At 35.6% G+C, this 16,236-nt stretch overlaps 2 protein-coding genes across 2 annotated transcripts; both read right to left on the bottom strand.

Annotated features, from left to right (window-relative positions):
* Positions 1–724: 724 nt before the first annotated feature.
* LOC101561202 (olfactory receptor 51I1-like) lies at positions 725–1,669 on the bottom strand. Its single transcript, XM_004642103.1, has one exon. The coding sequence runs from the start codon at positions 1,667–1,669 to the stop codon at positions 725–727; it is 945 nt and encodes a 314-aa protein (XP_004642160.1).
* Positions 1,670–12,281: 10,612 nt separating this feature from the next.
* LOC101572476 (olfactory receptor 51I2-like) lies at positions 12,282–13,235 on the bottom strand. The gene has a single exon (XM_004641992.1). The coding sequence runs from the start codon at positions 13,233–13,235 to the stop codon at positions 12,282–12,284; it is 954 nt and encodes a 317-aa protein (XP_004642049.1).
* Between the last annotated feature and the right edge of the window lie 3,001 nt (positions 13,236–16,236).

Genomic DNA, 16,236 nt, shown 5'->3' with positions numbered 1-16,236 from the left:
CTAACACTGCTGTAAATGATAGCAAACTTGAGATGAACATCTTTCTAATAATTATGGACTTCCATATATTGATGAGGAAGATGGGTAGAATTTTCTTGGATATGATTCAATTCTTAGATAAATGAACAAAACAACATGGATATATTTCTGAATGTTGTATAAGACCTAGACACTTTGCAACTTGATACAGTAAATTGGTGTAGAAGATACAGATGAACACATTTGAGCCTTTAGACTATGATAAAGTGAAGACACAGCCAAGTTTGTTCTATTAGAGAGTGCAAAAGAAGAGGCAGAATTTTTAGAGTATAGAATAAATGATAGAAAAAAGAAAAGAAGCAAAGTAGAAAGTTGGAGAATAGGGCAAGAGGTCTGTTGAATTCATTAGGTACTTGAAAAAAACTGTTAAAATATAAATTTCATTTGGAAATAGAAACAATAATAGACCTGCCTAGGACAAGGAATGATATAAATAGTATAATCAACCCTTCTCATTTGTTTCTATTTTGTTTGTTAAATATCTCAAGCCACATATCAAGAAATGTAGGAGCAAAGAAGATATTATGAATATATATTGCTTTTATTCATAAATCCATAATTTATTATATTTATATCTATTTCCATGGACTAGATGCAAAGTACAACAAGGATCTATTAAAGGATTATGAAATTGAAAAATTACATTTTTTCCCTCACCTAAACCATCATTAACTTTCCTAATTGTTCAGCTTCTCTGGATCTTAAAAGATTTTCTCAGAGCCTCATGGATCTGCTTGGTCTTCAGACTGTACACAACTGGGTTGAGCATCGGAGGCACGAAAAGGTAGATATTCCCGAGGACGGCGTGTGCTATTGGAGAACTTCTTAAGCTGATTCGATGCATTGCAGTAATTGCCAGGAGAGGGCCATAATAAATAAACACAATAAAGATGTGCGACAGACAGGTGTTGAGTGCCTTCAGCTGTCCTTCTCTAGAAGCAATACCCAGCACTGCTCGAAATATCAGAGCATAAGAAATGGCTATGAGTAGAAAGTCAATCCCAAAAGAAAGGATAACCAAAACCAACCCATACAAAATATTGATTCTGACTTGCCCACAAGCTAGCTTCATGACATCAGGGTGGAGACAATAGGAATAGGAGAGTGTCCGGCCCTTGCAGAAAGGCAGCCGCTTTAGCAGGATGGGCAGTGGGGTCATGAGAGCTGTGGCCCTCAGCAAGGCCGCCAGGCCCATTTTGGTGACTCGCGAGCTGGTAAGGATGGTGGTGTACTGCAGGGGCTTGCTGATGGCCACGAAGCGGTCAAAGGCCATGGCCAACAGGATCCCTGAGCCCATGGAAGAGGAGGTATGGATGAAGAAGAGTTGGGTAAGGCAACTGTCAAATGCGATTTCGTAGAGACCAAAGATAAAGACCTTGAGCACTGAGAGAAGTGTGGAGACAGTCAACACAATATCAGCCCCAGCCAATATGGACAAGAAAAGGTACTGAGGCTCCTGAAGGCTCCGTTCTTTCCTCACCAAGAATATCACTGTGCAGTTTCCTACCATCGTAATGACGTACATCAGGCTCAGGAGTGGTCCCAGCCACAAGCGGGAGCCTGCTAACCCTCGGAGGCCTGTGAGGGCGAACAGAGAAGGCTGAGAGGCTGTGGTGTTGAATTCCGACATGGAAAACATCGAGAAGCTCTGCTCAAGAACACTTTTCAGACACATAACCTAAGGAGGAAAAAGTGAAATGTCATATTGAAAGGACGGAAATGTCGATAAATGGCCCTGTTGATTGCTAAAGACGAGGAACAAAAGACTTACAGGGAATAAAATGACACAAGATTTGGTTCTTTCTAATAAGCTAGAACTTTTATTAGAAATTATCTATGAGCAACAAAAGTTATTAAAAAATTATTGATAAAAAATGTAAATACCAAAATAAATAATCCAAAACTTAAACTAATAAAATATGAGGGAGAAAGACGATCAGGACAGGGATAATTGGACAGAAAACATATTTAGACTATAAATCTAAATTTTAGATATATAACCTACATTTTTGAGGATAAAAATATGCAATTATGTAAGAAGAATAATATGAAAGGTTTATGCACAATATTTTAAGTATGTGAACAAATCAATAAGCAAAATAACAACATGAAGGATATGGGTATTTTTTTTAATAATGAAGGACAGAAATAGGCCTGTATTTCACATCCGATGAAGGTCATAAAATCAGGTACATTTTCATCTGTTACACAAATAGAAAATTATTAAACTTTAGACATTTCATAATATCTATAATTTATGTATTATCACACGACAGGATTGCTACATTCTGATCTATGAAGATAAGAAAAAGGAATCTGTTAACTTAGAAACCTGCATCTCTTTAAATCCTGTGTTGGTTATCTCAAATTTCACTTTTTAAACAATAAAATATATGCTTTTGAGTCCTATAAAGAGTCCATTTTCTAATATTTCTCATGTAGCTCAGTTCCCCTTGAAAAATCTCTCAGTATAAATTATGTTTTTATCTTCTCTTTGGAATCCATTTATACATCATTTAAGCCATGGCATATTTATTGCACACAGACTGTAGGTAAGGGGTTGTTTTATGCTCTGAGGATACATTGAAAAAGCATCTCTTGTTTTTAATAGTGCACATTATTCTGAGAGAATTTATTCCTCAAACTTCTTTCATCTAGATATCATTACTAAAAATAACTTGAAGAAGTGTATCATATTAAAGTACGGTCATATAAATAGTATGACAGAAGTCTGATCATACTGATATTTGTAAATGGTAAGCTAAGTGACCTATTTTCTATTGTATCAAGATACAATAGAATGTTTTAAAGTGTCTAAGAAGAAAACTAAATTGAGCAGTTTTCATTCCTTGTAAAGTCATTCTAATATGAGAGAACACTTTTACTAGATATACATAGTTATTTTCCTAAGAGTAAAAAGTTTAAAAAATTACAGGTACAATTTGGATTACTGTAACAGTCAATAGGGGAGATTTCCACTTCTCTCTTCAAAACTTACTGATATTCACTACTCTGCCAAACTACATATATGTCTAGGGGCTAAGATACTACATTTAACTCTTTGAACAGTATATAGAATTAGATTTCAGAAGCAAATACAGCCATTTCCAGACTTCCTTACTGACAGAATCCAGGTATTACATTAACACAAAGATGTTTCTATGAGTATGTAGAATGAAATAGATCACCTGAAAGGTATTAGGAAAAGGCATAGGGAAAGGAATACTGCCACTCAGAAGAGAGACTGAGTAACCGCCCTCTGACTATGTTTGAGAGAATACCTGGAAGTGTAGCCCAGGTTAGAGAAGCAGAGCGCTTGGTTGATTCACATACATTTTCGATTAAGAAAAGTTGCCATGGATTCTGTGTGGAGAATGACTTATAAAGAAAGGACTGGATGAGAATAAATACATTTTGAGCCTATTTCCAGGGAAAAAATGAGGGTTAGGGCATATTTGACTATATAAAGAAAAGCCATTGAGTTTATGCCATTATTTTGGAGGAGTGTGACACAGTTCTTTAACCCCAGGTGCCCAACTAAAGCCTCCCAATTTCACTGAAAGTTATATTGCACTAATTACAAGTCATACCCTTCAGCAGAGGTGGTGTGGCAGATGAATGGTACCCCAGAATAGACTCAGTAGACAAACATCAATGAAATGAAGTTTTACCTTTATTCCAAAGGGCTTCATGAGCTCAAGAAAAAGAAATGTAATCATTACATTCTGCTTTTCAGTTTTTCTTCTCCTTCCATATGCTGGGTAGATTCCACATCACTCCAATGTTTTAATTTACCTTGGTGATTTTGGCTGAGAACATGGTTGGGCTGGCACAGCCCTTTCACTGACTGAATTTTTATGGGAGTATTTATTGCTTTGGTTATGGTCCCAAAGGTATTGAATGAAAAATTTCAGTCCTTCTCCCAGGGGTCTCTCTCATGTCCCTGACTCTCCCTCCCTCCCTCTGAGCTTCTCCTGCTCTCCAATTTTAGTTTTGTCAGTAAAACGCAAATGCATAAAGCACACATTCTTAGCACAACAATTGTTCTAGTATTTTTCACATTTTTAGACTCTGTGAGATTAATGGGGGTAAAAAGTTGTTTAGGAATCTTCAACCACAGGCTTCTCAAACATAAAGTTACTTGATGACTCTGAGGTTGGAGCAGACAGAGAAATCCAGTTATTAATTATCAGACACAAACAGATGTTAAAATCTTAATGAGATATTTATGATAGCTGGTTTTCTTTGTGGTGATTTGAAAGGAAAAAAAGACAAGATTCAGATATGCCTTATTTTCTTATTCTTTTAAAATAATTTTATTGAGATAGAAGTAGCAATGACAGTTTCCAAACAGGTTAGTAGGACAGTTACAATAATTAATACATTGCATATTGTTATCTTCATTATTCATAGTATAAGATGCAGGCATAATATCTTCTCTAAACACTATTAGTTCAAAATGTTCTTCTCATTGTACTAAGAGAAAGTAGCTGTATATCTGTGCTAACTATTTTGTATATACAGATATATATCTATATCTATCTATCTATCTATCTATCTATCTATCTATCTATCTATCTATGTTTACTACAAAAGGGAACTTCATTTATATCCCCCTTTTTTGTTTACTTTGGTTAGAGATGGGTGTTTCATTGCCGTTTATATATTGTAAGTGCATGAATTCAGCAAAGTCATCCAATAATGATGCCTTATTTTCTAAGATGAGTCCTGATATACTTTAAAAAATCATTACTCAATAATGGACAATCAATTGATACATTATAATGAATCTAAAAATCACTAGTGAACAAGGGATTTAGAGGAGTCAAGTGATTTTGAAATTAAAGGTGAAAAGATTACAGTATGTTATTTTAATTGTCATCATCATGTCATCATAGCACATGGGAGGTAGGAGCACAAGGATTGTCACACAGTTTATTACAACACATTAGATTGTTCAGATATAGACCACATATACATGATAGATTTTTGGCAGTTATATCAGGAGAATTTAATAGGTAAAATCTGATCTTTTTCAACGAATATTGATGGTAGAACAATAACTGCATTTGGTAAAATAACTGTATTCCATATACAAAATTAACTATAATTAAAATTAGACCTAAGTTTGAAATGTAACATAACAGGGGCTGAGGAGATAGCTCAGTAGTCTAAGCTCCTGCCTGACATGTGCAAGTAACCAGGTTCAATGCCAGGTTCCTGATGGCATGCCAGCCCCGGAACCCTGGTGCTTGCCTGCCATGAAACAGGCCAGGATGGTGCACGCCTGTAATCCCAGCACTGGGGAGGCTGAAACAGGAGGATCACTGAATCCAAGTTGCATAGCAAGACTCTGTACCAAATAAATAAAGAAATAAAAGATGAAAAAAAAATTAAAAAAAAAGAAAACTAACATACTAAAAACTCTGGGAGATAGTCTCATAGAAAATATTTTTAATCCTTGGTTAGAAATGATTTATATTTTAAAAGATTAAAAAAAGAACTAGTGTTTTAGATTTCAAAAATACTTTAAAGTAAAAGGCGAAAGATGTATACGATCTGAAGAGAAACCAGAGTATGAAAGTATACTGTTATGTGAAAAGCATGAATACGAAAACAAAGATAAATAGATACTGAAAGAAAAGTATGTTTTGAAGTGACACAAAGTTCAATACTACAAATGCTCTTAAAATGCAGTCATAGTGCTATGGCTGGAAAAAATGATAATAGTGCTGCATTTACTACACTTATAAATTCAATTTGTTTTTTATTATTACATTTATCATCACCATTTAGATATGCGGAGTGATCACGCTCATCATGTGAACTTGCACCTGAATGGAGGTCTTAGGATTGTTTTTTTAAATGTATTTAGGACAGGGTGTATGGATCTCACTACACAGATCAGACTCTTAGTGATCCTCCTGTTTTCAGCCTCCCAAGCACTGGGATTACAGGCGCACGCCCCCATGCCCAGTCTCAATCGTTGTCTCAGAGAGCCCTGGGGATGGGGCCGGCATGGCACTCCAGGGATTGAACTCCTGGAACTCTTGGCAGGTGTAGAGAGTCACCAAAGCTGGCTGTGGTGGCACACGCCTGTAATTCCAGCGCTGAGGAAGCTGAGACAGCAGCATCACTGTGAGTTTGAGCTGTGTAGCGAGACCCTGTACTACATAAATAAATAAATAAATAAATAAATAAATAAATAAATAAATATTTTTTTTCTTTTCTTTTTTTTTTTCCCCTGTATGTTAGGGAAGGAGCTACAGGGTGTTCATGGTCTCACTACTAGATCAGACTCATAGTGATTCTCCTGTTTACAGCCTCCCAAGAGCTGGGATTACAGGCGTGCGTCAGCACGTCCAGTCTCAATTGCTGTCTCAGCGCGCCCCAGGGCCGGTACAGCAAGCCTGGGTATCGAACCTCAGACCCTGAGCCTGTTTGCGGGTGCTTTAGTCTGCTGAGCTATTTGGCTGGCCTAAGCTATTTGGACAGCCTCGATTTTAGAGCTTACATTAGTTAGGTTGGGACTCATTTCAGAACAAATAATTCTGTAAAATTTACTATGAGAATTCCCCATATGTAACTACAAACTGAAATCTGGTTAAAATAATTTATAATTATATGAATATGTATTTTGTTGCAAAGTTTTGGATAATCTAAAGAGAAAATATTCCAAATGACAAAGCAGAGAAAATTTTTCAGTATTTTTTGAATGTTTGCATTTTATGCTTCTTATTCCAAAGCCATTATACTCTAACTTTCATTCACCATAAGAACTTAATGAGAGATTAAAGAAAAATATAACAAAGCAGTATAAAAAGATTTGTCATCTATATAATATAACTTGATTTTCTTCAGTTGTGGTAAATTGAATTTCACATTTAATTAAGATATGCATGTATTGGTTATACTGAAAAAAAAGCTTCTGAAATCTATCTGCTTTGGCATCCACAGAAAACAATGAAACGTGCTTCAGAGCCACTGTAGCAAAAAGGAGGTACAAATGATACATATTTAGAAGAACAAGATGAGAGGTAGTCGACTAATGTCTTTTTTTTATGTATTTAGTGCAGGGTCTACAGGGTCTCACTACACAGATTGGACTCATAGTGATCTTCCTGTTTTCAGCCTCCCAAGAGCTGGGATTACAAGCAAGGGCCACCAGGCCTGGACTCAGTCGCCTGCTCAGCCCTGCTGCCTGTGGTGCTGGGGATTGAGTCCTGGTCCTTGAGCTTGCCTAAGCAGGTGCTTAGTTTGCTGAGCTATTGTCTTTGTTTTTGTTATTTGTCTTGCTTTTGTTTTGGTTTTTACTCTTTAAAATAACATTTTAAAAAGCAGTTGATCACAATATCTACTTTCTAAGGATGTTGATAGATGAAATACAATATACATAGAGTACTTATGACTATCTAATGCATGGTTAATGTTCATCACATTTAACCATTTCATTAGGAGACAAACTATGATATAATGGCACATCTTATAGAGAACAATAGCCAAGTCATAATTTAGTGATAAATCAAAAGGAAGAAAGTATGTTGCCACTTATGTGGTTTATGTAATATATCCAGAAATTAATGGAGATTTTACCTAGCTTAAAAACATAGGTTTAGTTCCATAATTACAATTTTCTCTAAAATATATTTATTTAAAATGTACTAAAATGTTATAATATGTTTTGTCAATTTTATTTTCTAACAGATTTATTTATTTGGTACAAGATCTCACTACACAACTTGGACTCATAGTGATCCACCTGTCTCAGCTTCCCCCTGCTATGATTACAGGTGTGTGCCACCACACCCAGCTTTAGTGACCGGCACAGTGCGAGGCTGGCATAGCATAAGGTACTGGAAACTGAACCCAGGTCCTTGTGCTTGCCAGGCAGTCTGTTAGACCCTCCCCAGGGTTCGATCCTTGGCACCACAGGCCACACTGGCCCTGCCTCCAGGCATGCTGGATCGGCCACTGAGATTGGACATGGTAGGGCAGGCCTGTAATCCCGGCAGTGAAGAGGCTGAGAACAGGAAAATCACTACTAGTTTGAGCTTCGCAGTGAGACCCTGTTCCAAATATATAAGAAAAAAAGGTAGTACTCAGCTATAAAGAAAGATACACTCAAGATTTTTATAGGTAAATGGATACAATTGGAGCCCAAACTTACAAGCAAAATAAATCACACTCATATGTGTAAATATTGTATTATCTCCCTAGTATAAGAAAATGAAAAATTAAATAAAATCCAAAATATACAGTACATACTGCGAAAAGGAAAGAAACTACTCAAAAGGAAAGAATAACTGGAACTGTAGAGGGGAAAGGAAAAAATAAGGAAGGGAAAATAAACAGAACACTATACATATATACAAGATAGCTAAGATAATCATCCTACTAATTTCTATTAGTTCACTGAAAAGAACAGTTAGTGCTTATATTACTTGTTCAAGTTTATATACCTGTATCTTGCAATCTGAGTAACTACTTTGAAGATAACACAATATAAATATATTATACTATGCAATATTATAAACATTGTTAATTTCCTATCATCTTATTTTGAAATTTGGTATTCATTTTTTTGGTTTTTCTTTCTCTCTTTAAAACAATGTTAAAGAAGAGAGATACATCCTTTTTTTTCAAAATTCATGATGTAAATATTCTGATTATGAAATTATCAGAATAATTTCAAATTACAAATAAATTTTAAATTTTAGAGTGAAATAACAATGTGCTTGTTAATAAAATATCCATTTGGCAGACCCATAAATTTTTTTCAGACAGCTCTTTTTATCTATCTATCTATCTATCTATCTATCTATCTATCTATCTATCTATCTTATTTATTTGTATTTATATTTTTATTTTGTTTGTTTACATATTTTGTGCAGGGTCCCACTATACAACTCAGACTCATAGTGATCCTCCTGTTTTGTAGCCTACCTAGGGCTGAATTACTAGTATGGGTTCAGTGGCTGGCTCAATGTGCGTGCGGGCAGGTCCGGTGGTGTATGTAGTGCTGGGGATCAAACCCCGGTCCCTGCTGTTGCCTAAGCAGGCACTTAGTCTGCTGAGCTACCTTGCTGGCTCTTTTTATTTTATTTTTTTCAAAGAATACAAAATGGTAATAGAGATAAACAAAATTGGAAATGACACCAAATTTCCCTCAACAAAGTAATAGGAATTCAACAAAGGTTGTTGTATTGCATGATATTATCTTCAAATTAATTCTTTAGGTTACCTGATATAAACATGCAAGATTGGTTTAAAGAAAATACTAACAATAACAAAAAAGTTATAAGAAATTCTAAGGAAAATATGACGAGAATTAAAAAAAATTAAGACTTAACAGCTCCTTTCAAAAGTATCTGAAATTGGCAGCATAATTATCCAAACTATCTTGAGTGTATACATAAATAAATCTTTTTGCCTTCTTTCTTTTGTCCTTTTTCTCATTCCAGTTTTTCCTTCCCATTGAACAAATTCTTTCCTTTTCACAGTATCTACTATACCTTTCTAATTTTATTTACACTTTCAGGGTCTTACAGTAGCAAGATAACACAATGTTTGCACATGTGGATCTGATTTATTTCACTTACCAATATAGTCTCTACTTGCATCCATTTATGTATAAAAGCCTTGAATTTATCTTTTTTATAGCTGAATAACAGTTCATTGTGTAAAAGTACCGCATCTTCTTTATCCATTCCTCAGTTAATAGGCATTTGGGTTGTTTCCAAGATTTAGCTATGACAAATTGCGTTGTTATAAACACGGGTGCACATATATCATTGTGGTATGATGACTTCAGTTCTTTTGGAAAAATACCTGAGAATAGCTTGCTTGAATGGAACCTCCAATCCTAGCTTTTTGAGGAATCACCATACTGATTTCCATAACGGTTGCACCAGTCTGTACTCCCACCAACAGTGGAGAAGGGTTCTTTTTAATCCACAGCATCTCCAGCATTTGTTATTGCTTGACTTCTTAATGATAGCCATTCTTTCTGGCATAAGATGGTAGCTCAGCATTATTTTAAGTGCATTTATTTAATGACCAATGATGTTGAACATTTTAAAATAGATTTATTTTCCATTTGTATTTCTTCACTTATGAAGTATATATTATCTCAGATGCTCAATTTTGGATTGCGTCTTTGAATTTTGGATGCCTGAAATTTTTGAACTCTTTATAGGTTCTAGACAGGAGTCCTTCATCTGAAGGACAGACCACTACAAATTTTTTCCCAATTCATGTTTTTTTTTGGTGTTTTTTTTTACTCTGTTGATGATTTCCTTTTAATTAATTTTTTTTTCATTTGTATATTTGGTACAGGGTCTCACTATGTACATCAGACTTGTAGTGATTCTCCTGTTCTCAGTCTCTCCAGCCCTGGAAGTACAGGTGTGCACCACCACACCCAGACTCTGTTGCAGGCTCAGCATTCCCCAGGAGTGGAGCAGGCTTGGCAAGCAGGACTGGGAATCAAACTTGGTCCCTGTTCTTGCCAAAGCAAGCACTTCGTCCCCTGAGCTATCTCACTGGCCTGGTGACTTCCTTTGATGTGTAGAAACTTTTCAAAAAGATGTGATCCCAGGGCCAGCCAGATAGCTCAGTGGATTAAAGCACCTGCTTAGGCAGAGCACAGTGGCTAGGATTTGATTCCTGTTATGCTGTGCCTGCCCTACCCCCGAGGCACACTGAGAGGGTCACTGAAACTGGCTATGGTGGCAAGTACCTGTAATCCCAGTGCTTGGAGGCTGAAAACTGGAGGATCACTATGAGTCTAATCTGTATAGTAAGAACTTGTAGACCTTGAACTAAATACATTTAAAGAAAATAAGATTCCAATTGTTGTTTCTTTGAAACTCTGTATCATGTACACTGTCACTTGTTACTTTGTTTTTGTCCTTGTTTCTGCTATTTGTTTTTACTCTAAAATAAAATAATAAAATATTTAAAAAAGGATTTCTATCTCCTTTCTCTTCCAGAAGATTTAGTGTTTAAGCTTTAATATTTAAATCTTTGATCCATTTTGATGCTAGTTTTGTGTATAGTGATAGGCATGGGTATATTTTAAGTCTTCAGCATGCAAAAAGCCAGTTTTTTTCCAACATCATTTATTAAAGAGGCTATCTTTCCTGCAGGGAACATGTTTGACCTCTTGTCAAAGGTAAGGTGGCTGGGTGTGTTTTCAGTTATGTCTGCATCTTTTAATCTGTTCCATTGATCCTCAGGTCTGCTTTTTGCCAGTACCATTTGGACAGCTCTTTTGTCTTTTACTAAACACTGCAATGTTCAGAACATCAATCAATCAGTATCAAACATAGAATCATAAATTCATCAACACTTTTGAAATTGTAGTTTATTTTATTTAACCATTTATTTATTTATTTACTTGGTACAGGGTCTCACTACGCAGCTCAGACTTATAGTGACCCTCTTCTCTCAGCTCCCCAGATCTTGGATTACAGGCGTGTGCCACTGCACCTTGTTTCGGGTTGGCACAGCGCATCCAGGATTCTGGGGCCAGCACAGCCTGCTGGGGATCAGGGGATCGAACCCAAGTCCTTGTGGTTTCCAGGCTGGTGCTTAGACTGCTGAGCTATCTCTCCAGCCTCAGTTTTGAAATTTTAATGCCTCAGTTTAAGTAGCACTGGTAGGTAATCAGTATTATGTGACATCTTGGTTTCTCTATAGTACTTGCAATTTATTGATCATTTGCTGTCCAGAGATAAAGACTTCAACTTTGCATTGATATAATTTTCATTCATCATATATACCAAAATCTTTAAAACTGGATTTATGTTGCCATTTCTTTTTATTCCTACCAGTTGTCACCCATGACTCCCTTTACAGTCCTTTGCTTAAACATTCTGCTTGTCTTTTCCACCTTAATCTTCCTGTTTTCATCTGCAGTACTGGATATTCAACCTGAAGACTCACTGATGAGTTATATTCCCCAGCTAATTTTATCTTTAGTTTTGAGAGGTATGTCATTACATCACTAAATTACCCAGACTGGGTTTTAACTTGTGATTTTACTTCTTCAACCTCCCAGCGTCCTGAGATTACAGGTTTATACCATCACTCCCAATTTAATTCCCCCCCCAAAAGGGGGAAAAAAACCACTGTGTTGTTTTGTATTTGAATTCATGATGCCTAGAATACTATTAGGCAGACAGTAGCTCCCGAATAGCATTGATTTTTCAATGGTTGCACTTTCCAATATGCAGTAAATCTCATTCTCCAGCGACAACACGTTGTACCCAAAATCTCTTGCGCAGGGCAGCTTGGATCTGCTTGGATTTGAGGCTGTAGACAAGAGGGTTTAGCAGTGGTGTCATGAGGAGGTAGGCATTGCTCATGGTGGTGTATAGAATTGGGGGGGTCTCCTGGCTGTAGCGATGCAGTACTGCAAGGCTGATGAGGGGCAAGTAAAACACAAGCACTGTGCATAGGTGACAGGCACAGGTGTGCAGCGATTTCCAATTTCTGTCTTGGAAGCCCAGTTTCATAACAGTGCCCAGGATCTTCACATAGGAAATGAGAATGAAAATAACATCCACTGCAAAAGTGCAGAGTACACACACCAGTCCGTAGACACTGCTGAAAGTAACATCCCCACAGGCCAGATTTAACATATCTGGGTAGTAGCAATAGGAGTGTGAGAGAACATTAGTTCCACAGAAAGGAAAGGCCCTGAGGAAAAAAGGCAGGGGGGCCAGTAGAGTGGCACCTCGTAGGAGGGCAGCACCACTAAGGCAGGCAACAGTGCAGTGGGTTAATATCCTGTTGTAGTTCAGTGGGGCACAGATGGCCACCAACCGGTCAAAAGCCATGGCCACCAGGACACCCGACTCTACTGAGGACAGGGTGTGGATGAAGAACATTTGTGTCAGGCAGGCATTAAGGCCAATATTATGGACATCAAACCAGAAGATTGCCAAGACACTGGGCATTGTTGACAGTGAAAGACCAAGGTCAGTGAGTGCTAACATGGCCAGAAAATAGAACTGGGGTTCATGAAGATTCTGCTCCACTCTAACTAGAATGAGAAGAAGAACATTACCCCCTAGAGCAATCAGATACAAGAGACAGAAGGGGATGGAGATCCACATGTGTGCAGCCTCCAGACCAGGAATACCAATGAAGGAAAAAGTGGGCCAAGAAGAAGAGCCATTGAGAGCCAACATGATGAGATGAATGGAAGACCACAGCCCAGGACGCGTGAAACCTGCAAAAAAGAAATATGTCAGGGGAGTTAGAAACCAAATTAGAGCTTGATTATGCATGGAATTATAAAAGCAAGACATGAAGAACTCAACATTGAATATCAAATGTTGTTGGTGAAGATGCAACAAACAAGAATGATCTCATTTTGTCAATGGTGTGAAAAATTCTGCAGCCCCTTTGGAAAATATTTAGATGATTTTCTTCAGAGAAAACACATATAGATTGATCATATAGTTACTATTACCTGGGGACCATTCCAAAGAATTTACACAAAGAAGTAAAGACACATACCCACATATATGTTCATACGAAACAATTCCAAAAGCTTTAAGATAGCAAAAAACCTAAAAAGAAACATAGTAACAAAATTGAGCAGATAAATGAACTGTAATGCATGCAGTTTACTTTAAAAATGAAAAAGCAATATAAAAACATGATAGGTCACTTACACACTATGTGAAAGAAGACAAATACAAAAAAGCAAATGCTATGATATTTTACTGATCTTAGAAAAGTAAAAGTCATAGTGATAAAAGGCTGACCAGAAGGCTGATCAGGAGTGTGAAAAGATAAGTAACAAATGGACTTGCACAGACTTTTAGTGAGATACATGTATTTCACACCATGATTGGTATGAAAAACTTTATCTGTTTTTAAAACATCAAAATTTACTCTTAAAATTTACAATGTTTTCATAGTGAAGATTGCAATATTCTTGCCTTAGTATCTCCGAGGGCTGGGTTTACAGGTTTAAACTATGGTGTCCAGGTAAAATTGATTTATTTTATTTTATATAAGTAACAGCCCAATAAAACTGACCAAAAATAAATATTTGTCTTTTGCATGACTTCTTACTAATACTAAATATGTAATCATTAACGTGTATGTTTTCTGGAGTCCTCTTTCATTTCTCCTTTTCAACTTATTCATAAAGGAAATGTCACCCCATTTGCGAAAGGACTTGATTCTTGGAGGAAATTATAGAAATATAGACGAATTCCAAACTTTGTATATTAAACATAGAACATTATACATAATGAGTTGTTTGATCTCATTAAGGTTTGTTTAAATATTTTCATTCAGCATATTTTTCCTATTTCAAAAAGCCCTAACTCTGTATGTACCTATCCCCCCCCCATAAATTTAAGGCTTCCTTTGAATAAAGAAGCATACATTCTATATTGTGTTTGACTTTCTTGTTCTCTGCTGGTTTGTTTTTAATCTATTTCAGATACCTAGAAAATTGAAGTTTTTACAAGCGTTAAGTTTAAAACCCCACACTTCCCCAGATTATCTTTTGTGAGGGCATGTATATTTAACTAAAACACATAGATGTCAATCTAGATGCTTCACAGGGAATTCAAATATGTGCCCTCAACGTGAAGATTAATTAATCCTTTTTCTTTATCCATTATAACTTTCTCTTGTGTTTTGTTCAGAAGTATTATTGGTGAATCAATCATCCATTTAATGCTTCCTTTTTTTTCATCTTGTTGATACTGTGGTTACAAGGAACATAAAGTCAGGAACCAGATTGTCAGAGTTTGAATTCTTTCCCTATCCATTACTAGAGTTTGTCTTTGATTAAATTCTCTTTGTACCTACTTCTTTGTGTTCAAAATGAGAATGCTAATCTTACACTCCCTAGGACTGTCAGAAGGAATGACTAAGAATAAACACTAAGTGGAGCTCATTTTAAAGAAATCTCACCACTATTTTCCACTGTAATCATTGGTATTTTAGCATAAATGCTAATACTTTCTTTTCTGAGAGCTCTATTTCTCAGTGAATACGTTATTCATATATTTTGGAGATCTCTCTTTATAAGTTTATCTCTTTATATGAATCACTCTGACTAGATCATTCAATGTTCTCTGTGTCTTTCAAATACATTGCACTTATGTTCAATCATTAATTAATCTTTAATTAATCACAGGCAATATTTCTTCCCAACAGTATTCCCCTATCATCTGACACAGAATTAAACAAACTTTGGTTTTTTATTCTTTTATTCACCTCTAGTATTTTATTCACAAATTTTTGAAATATGTATTGTCTTTTTTTTTCCTTATCAACTAGAGTGTGCATACTTGAAATTTCAGGCTTTTGGTTTCTCAGAGATATTTTTCCAAAAAAGAATAGGTTTTTTTGAAAAGTAAATTTTAAAGAAGGGCATAACTGACTTAGTGAGTGAAGCGAATATCTGATTGTACTGAATCCCAGTTTTCTTTATCATAAATTTATAATAATGGCACTATATTTATTGTCCCAAGGTCAAATTCCGTGAGACAACAGAATAAATATAGCAAAACTTAGGAAATCGCCTAAAACCTAATCAATTAGTAATTGCTCCTGAACTTTCAGAATACTCAACTCAACATAAATCTATGCATAAATGAAATATATTCCTTATAAAATACAATCTTATATTTATTTCACTATAAAAGAAAACCAATCATAGAAAATTTAAAAATACTTCTATAAAACAAAAATATCTCATGGTTTGTGTTTTTCAAGACTATATATTAAAACTATATGTATTATTGGATTGACATTCTTTTCATAAATAAATAGTATACATGATACTTATATGAATGCTTATATATACATGTACATGTCTGTATCTATAATCACTTTAATGTACTATGTATATTTTTGAATACACTATAAAAATGTAAGATCATGCATTTTATTAGTTCTAGTGGATAAGACTGTTTTAAATTTATTTGGATAAAAGGAAGAACAGAAAAAGGACAAGGCAGAGAAATGACCTGAGATATGGAGAGAAATACCAGAAGAAAGGAAAAATGAAATTTTTATGAAAAAATAATTAAGGAATACTTGGTGATGGCTTACCTTTGTATCTCAGTGGTGCATTTGGTACATAATTACTGGAAACTGGTACTTGATATTATATAGGCAACTAGATTAATTATTATTTATATCTTATGTAAAATACAA

The sequence above is a fragment of the Octodon degus genome, unplaced genomic scaffold, assembly GCF_000260255.1.
Source record: "Octodon degus isolate 3935 unplaced genomic scaffold, OctDeg1.0 scaffold00146, whole genome shotgun sequence".
In the NCBI taxonomy this organism is placed as follows: Eukaryota; Metazoa; Chordata; class Mammalia; order Rodentia; family Octodontidae; genus Octodon; species Octodon degus.
Note: the sequence above shows the minus strand (reverse complement) of the source record. Positions and strands in the feature narration are given on the sequence as shown.